The sequence below is a fragment of the Nestor notabilis genome, unplaced genomic scaffold, assembly GCF_000696875.1.
Source record: "Nestor notabilis isolate BGI_N333 unplaced genomic scaffold, ASM69687v1 scaffold7525, whole genome shotgun sequence".
NCBI classification, from domain to species: domain Eukaryota; kingdom Metazoa; phylum Chordata; class Aves; order Psittaciformes; family Psittacidae; genus Nestor; species Nestor notabilis.
The window spans coordinates 1-6,903 of record NW_009928752.1 but is presented as its reverse complement, the minus strand read 5'-3'; the positions used below and the strand labels follow the sequence as shown (position 1 = coordinate 6,903).

The 6,903-nt window shown below is 43.2% G+C and overlaps 1 protein-coding gene across 1 annotated transcript in view; it reads right to left on the bottom strand.

The window, feature by feature from the left end:
* Window positions 1-2,427, bottom strand: part of LOC104405817 (poly(U)-specific endoribonuclease-B-like) — an 8,397-nt gene extending 5,970 nt beyond the window's left edge. Inside the window, exon 1 of the mRNA XM_010014647.1 lies at window positions 2,417-2,427. Within this exon, the coding sequence (XP_010012949.1) occupies window positions 2,417-2,427 (11 nt within the window). The remainder of the gene's footprint in view (window positions 1-2,416) is intronic.
* Between the last annotated feature and the right edge of the window lie 4,476 nt (window positions 2,428-6,903).

The window sequence follows — 6,903 nt, the reverse complement described above, 5'->3', positions numbered from 1 at the left end:
GAAGAGCTTACAAATCAACGCTAAGCAGAAAATTGATCATCTCACCAGCTCAGCTGAAATTCCATGAACAGGATTGGCAAGTTCATAGAATAGTGCAGGAGATGTTTTTCAAATATCAAGTCTACATTCATGGACTGACCTAATTTTATTGGATCAGTTTTCTCCTGGGTTCTGGACCCTTCTGCTGTCTACTCCTCTGCAACAGGCTTATCCCATCTGTTTGAGTGCCACCATATTATGTTTAATACAGTTCTTACTTTGGAAGTAACTACCAGTGGCAGATAGGAGTCTGCTGTCAGTTCAACATCCAAGGTATGTGAAATATTAGGGGCAATGTCAGTTGTTTGGCTGGTTGGTTTGGGGGTTTTTGTTGTTGTTTTTGTTTGCTTGGGGTTTGGTTGTTTTTTTGTTTGGTTTGGTGTTGGTTTTTTTTTTTCAAAATACACAGTATTTTATATACATGTATTTTAGTGTGTGTCTTGGTAAAAGTCACCTGTACAGGACATCTGTCATCCCTTCAATACCTGCTGCTTGTTCTTTGCTCTTGGCAGATTTGTCCTGTGTTTATAAAGCACTATAAGGCTCTGTTTGATCTTTCCTCCTCTAGAAATGTTTTGGAATATTGCATGAGCTTCTGGAGAGAAGCTCAAGCTGTCTACTCAGGAGAGGGTTACAGCAAGCGCATATCTGCAGATTTCAAGCCTCATATTTGCTTAATAAATATGCTTCTATGAAATGTATTCCTGCTTTCAGAAAATGTGTCCCGAACCTCTATAGTCACTTAATTTTACAAAATCAAAGTCTTTTCTCTCCTTTTTCTCTGCTAGGTGCTATCACAATATCATCATGAACTTTTCTTCTCCTTTTTGTTGCTCCTTTAGTTTCCACAGCAGAGGTCCTGTACACATTGTAACCAAAGATTAAAATATAGAAAGCTATATCCCTGCCAAAGCAAAGAACTTATTTAGCAGCTTACATCATCATCTTGTAAAAACTCTTTCTGGACAGCACTTCTTTTAAAAAGGTCCATAAACTTAGCTTACACGTACAAGATGAAACAACTTCAAAGAGAAGCAGCCAAACACCTTCATGCAAATCCATGACACACAGCATTTAGGTAAGATCTTCTTGAGAAAGAGTATTGTGTGTTTACTCTCTGCTTTTCAATACAATTACATGTATGACTCAAAGCAGAGATTTTTATCATTAATTCTCAATCCTCTCCCTATGGTGACATCTCTCAGTTGTTAGATCCGTGCTTTCACATGGGATAAATTATTTCTTTGCAAGAAGTCTGTCCAACTGGATTTTATCCAGTTGAAGTCTTGCTTAGATGTGCTTACGTGCGCAAACCACTCAACAACAAGAACACTAAGTCTGCACTTGGAAGAGCTGAGAAAACTTTTAGGTGAGGCTCTTTGCAATAGGAACTCCAATGCACCAGCAATGTGGCTAGAGCAAAAGAATCTAACATCTCCATTTTGTTACAGCTTTTGAGTGAAACATTCACACGGTGCTTCTGTTTTGTCCAAGTTATTTTCTTCTATGATACCTTCATTCTATGCAAAACAATGCCGCAAGAAGTATTTGTGTATTGTATTGCTATGAATCAGAAATGACTCAAGACACGAAGAGAATTAAAGGGTCAGTGGCAAATCATGTGAGCGTCAACAGTGTCAAAGCAAGAAAAACATGTCTTGCAAGTGGGTCAGATGAAGCCCTGCAAAGAAGGTTTGATTGAGCATCTTCTCTAAAGTAAATTTACCTTCAGCGGTTCTTTGAACAACATCCAGTTTTAAAAAGCCTTTAATCTTGGCATAGAGAAGAAAAGCATTTGGAAAGCCTGGTGAGCAACCATTTACAAGAAGTTTTCAATCATTTAAAAGAATTGGTTCAGATGTTGCGAAATACGTGCGTCAGCTTATATCGTTAATAGAAGATGCAAACAATTGTCTTGATTTTGCTTGTACGCCAGTGTATATGTCTTTTACTTGAGTCTAATGGTATTTTTCTTACTTTAAAGCTGGTAGGTGAAATAGCAAAGGGCAAATAAGACAGGTTTTGTAGGTGGAAAAGAATGTTGTCTATGGACAAACATAAGGGTAGGCAGTTACTGGGCAAACACTCTGTCAGGGTCCTGGGTAGGCAAGGTGATGTTTGGAGAACCGATTCTATGTTATCAGCTATGTTTAAGCAAAATCTCATCTTAGCATCAACTTATTTTAGCTGAAACAGCTTATGATTCAGTTGAATCACCCACTTCTTATGCTGAGTTAGTGAAACAGAATAGAAACAGGAAGTGGGGTTATTGCCATGCTGCATTTCACATAACTCCCTTTTAAACATCTACCAGAAGAATATATTCCATCCCCACTGCCCTTTGCATTATAGAAACATTAATATGATTTTCTCTTACCCATTAGCCATGACAGGAATAAGTTTTTCTCTCAGTGAATACACTGATCAGGGATAAGGCAACTGGAAGCTCAGAAATCCTCCTGGTAGTTCAAAGCATAGAGCTGTCTCCCTTTTATACTCTGCCTGCTAGCTGAGGGCTGTCACTCAGGCTGACAGGCAGCTCAGGAATGGGAGGGAGAGGCAGGAGGTGCCAAACCCCACAGTAAGACATAGAGTGTAAGGACAAACCCACATCACATGCCTCTCTTGGTGCAGGCATGCTCAAACCAGGAAGTCGGAGCCACCTCTACCACGCTCCTGCTTCGCCTTATCGCTGCAGGCAACCAGTATGGTAAGGAAAACAGAAGGTAATGGCAGAGAGACACATGGTGACCACCACCTTCTCCACCCGGGTTTTCAGTTACAGTTTTGAGAACTTCAAACATGAGTCACAGCATTGCACCTGGAGTTATGCTGGATTATTTGTTAACAGATTTTTAGGTGGCTACAACAGTTATGAGCCTGGAAACAAGCACTGCAAGTCTGAAAGCCTTGACTGAGATGGACAAGGCCATTCTTGACTTGCTGTTCTATATGCAGTTATTATTTGACAATAGAAGGGAAGATGGTAACAAATCAGTGGTCAAAAAAGTTATAGGTGGGGAAGAAAAAATAAACCGTCTATGCTTGTCTGTTTACAGCTTAAATTGCTAGTTGCAACTTTGTAAATATTAGGAGGCATTACAATCAGGAAATACTGTACAAAGGCAGCACTTTGCATGCACCACTGGAAGCTGCCAGCGAGGCAGGTGCTGGCAAGCGCAGGTACTCACTGCAGTGCCTGTCCTGGGAAGCACGCATTCACCATGTGGCTAAACTAACCCTCAGGTGGTGGAAAGCTTGTTTTTGTTCTGTAATTTTAAAATTTTCCTCTTCATAACTATTAATTTCAGAAAACCATAGCTTTAGGTTTGAACTGTATATATGCATAAACCAAAATGGTTTGTTGTTAGGCCACCAGTTATAGGAATGGTTCTGTACTTCTGGTCCATGTAGCCTTCAAAGAATCATTAGAGCCAAACAAAGCTCTCAGTAATGAAGATGCCTGACACATGGAATTGTATGGGGGACAAGACATGCAGCTGGCTCACTTAAAACACTTAAAAGTGAAGTTTCCTTCTGACACTGGTAGGGGAAATTAATGTATCTCAAAACTGAATATCCTTAATTTTAACTGGAATTTTCTTTACCTTTTGTTGTTAGTATTTTTGCAGTTCTGGGTAAGCAAGGGCAGAAAGTGCAGTTCCTGAATGCAGGAGTTATTTCTCTAGGCTTTAATTTAAAATACAAAAGCAGTGGGCATATTGTATCTATAAGAAAGTTGCAACTCCTTTATTCACACCAGCAGAAAGAGCCCTGATGGGAGCCCAGGGAATTTCCATTTACAAACAGCAGCATCACCGGAGTCAGCAATTTTCAGGTACTCTTTGATAAAATTACAGGTCAGATCAGTAGCATCGCTAGTGATTTCATAACCGTGTACTTAAATCTCTTGTAAAAACTTCCAAGCTATGATTTAGATGTTGAGCTAAGAAAAACTTAAGGATCCCAAAGAGTGTCAAAGGGTGTGTTTGCCAACAGAAATTAAGTGCTGATCAATGGCAAACGAGATTGGTGCAGAATCTGGGTCATTCCTGGGTCTAACACAGGCAGTGAGAAAACCTGAGTATCCAGAGAGCGACCTTGCTAACACCGTGGGTTGCCTCTCTCTACTGAGAAGATCAAGCAATGCTTTGTCAAACCGAGGACACTGTTTGTTTGCTGTGTAGGAGCTGAGGTCAGGCTTTGCCTGCTTTCTGTTCTTCTTGTCTGGCACAAGGGAACGAGGAGAGTATTCGGCGCTGTCTCACTCACATGTGAACAGCATTTCCAAAGGAATAGGGCAATATACTAGTGGAAGATGCTCTGCCTAACAAAATTGCCACCTCAAGCATCTGATGCTGACCTATGCCAAGGTAGAGGATCATGGAAACCCTGTGAATAAGACCTGTTTCTAAAGCATGTAGGCATCTATGTGCTTTTCTGGCCTAAGTATTGTGCTTTGCCAACCAAGGTAGCTGATGGGTAAGTCCTGGTTTTTTCACCTCTAGTCAGGTGCCTAAACTTCCCTGAATAGGGAAAGGGCTCATTCGGACTTAATTTAAACACCTTTGGTGGGTCTAGAGAGGGTGAGTGAGAACACTGTGCTTTGCAGGCTTCCAGACCAAAGCAGTCAGGAGGGCTCACACATGCACGAAGGGCTGGACAGGCTCACTCAGGGAGACAGAAAAAGCTGGCAGCTACAACAAATACCATGCAGAGTTATAGCAGGCTCAGTCCTTTCCCCAGAGAAGCCTGAACAGGCCTTTGGGTCATGTTTTATGCTTGGATATAGGGAAAAGGAAAGTTCCTGAGACACTTGATTATGCTAGACATTCCTGTGGGAGCTTTGGCTATTGCCACTAAGTCTCCAAAAGCTGACCAACACTGAAAAGCAGTGCAAACACGGCCTGGGCTGGTCAGTGGGAACTGAGCCAGGTCAGAGCTCACTGAGAGCACGGACCTGGGAATTCGAGGTCTCCACCCTTCCCTAAGTATTAACTCTCAAGCTGGAGCCTCATTTGACAGACTGTCTCCCACCAAGCTCCATGCTCCTTGTGGCCAGCCTGTCTCTTGGTTAACTCCCCAGTTTCCTAAGCCTCAGCCTCAATCCTAAAGTGCTTCTCCCTGGGCAGGAGTGTTATAATCCCTTCATTTACTCAGGAGTTTCTGGTGCAGCAGCTGTCCTCAAAGAGAAAAATAAGAGGATTACATAGCCAGGCATGTTTTTGTCATAGAAATGTCAGGACAAATAAAACTCCATTCCTGCAGCTAGACTGTGCAGTGATTTGACTTGCTTACCTTTAGGTTAGTTGGTTAACCTTCCCTTATTTATCAGTGCTAATTCCAAGGTTTCACAGGTAAACCATTGCTGACTTATGAATGTTCCCACAGCCAGACAAGCTGCCTGCACAGTCAGCAAAGCCATAGGCTGGGAGAAAGCAAATGCCTGGGGATGCAGGTGACTCAGTGCCCCTGTGTTAGCAAAGGGGCTAAGGCAGGACATTTTTTATTGGTTTTTTTTTTAAATCTTAATGTAAGCACGGTGAAGCATACACCTTCCTTAATTTTGTAAGGAGAAATTGTCTAGGAATCATTGAGGCCTCTCTACTGCAAGTTAAGACATCTTAATTACAGAGCATTTCACATGTAGCGCATTTGCTTATTAATCAGTAATTTGTACACATTGATGTAAAACAGAATTTTAGGCAGTCTGGCTGAAACATCCTGTCTGGTTGCACAGCTCAGTTCTCGTGTTTTTTGATAAGCATCGCCATTAATCACAGAATCGCAGAAACGTTAGGGTTGGAAGGGGTCTCTGGGGATCATCCAGTCCAACCCCCTGCCAAGGCAGGGCCACCCAGGGCAGGTTACACAGGAATGCACCCAGGCAGGTTTTGAATGTCTCCAGAGAGGGAGACTCCACAACCCCCTGAGCAGCCTGTTCCAGAGCTCTGCCACCCTCAGTGTAGAGTTCTCCCTCATGTTGAGGTGAAACTTCTTGTGTTTCAGTTTATGGCCATTGCTCCTTGTCCTGTCGCTGGGCACCACTGAAAAGAGTCTGGCATCATCTCTATAAAGATACTGATCTGCATTAATGAGATCTCCTCTCAGTCTTTTCTCTAGACTAAACAGGCCCAGCTCCTGCAATCTCTCCTCATAAGAGATGCTCCAGACCCCTGAGCATCCTTGTGGTCCCCCACTGGACCCTCTCCAGTAGCACCTTGTCTTTCTTGTACTGAGGAGCCCAGCTCTGGACACAGCACTCCAGATGTGAGCTCACCAGGGTCAGTAGAGGGGGAGGCTCAGCTCCCTTGACCTGCTGCCACACTCCCCCCAGCGCACCCCAGAATACTATTGGTCCTCCTGGCCACAAGGGCAATTAATAAATCAGGCTGTTGGCTATCACCGGCCTAGATGAGACGGTAGATTCGCAGAAGAATTTGGAATTGCCATTGCTAGTGCAGAGCATCCTGGCACCCAGGGCACCTTTCTCCTTACTCTGTGTTGTATGCAGCTGCTGGCTCCGAAGCAGTACAAGGCTTGAGAAGTTTATTTGATATAATGGTGAATTGTGGTGCTGACATATCCTCTTTTTTTACCTCGACAAAACAGCAGGGACTTCGATTGCTGGTTAGAAAAGGAATGTACTGTAATTTTATTACCCTTCTTTTCCCCATCGTTATTTATGCAGTTAATAAAGGGCAAAAGGGCGTTACGCATGTGGAGTGGTAACACAGTAGGGGCAGGTGGCACTAAAAAACCACGCTCCTGCGTGCCCCCACAGCATGGGAAACCGGGACTACAGCATTTCACGTTCCGCGTCCTTTCCACGCCTCCCGCAGCGATTCGTTCGGGCAGCCGCGT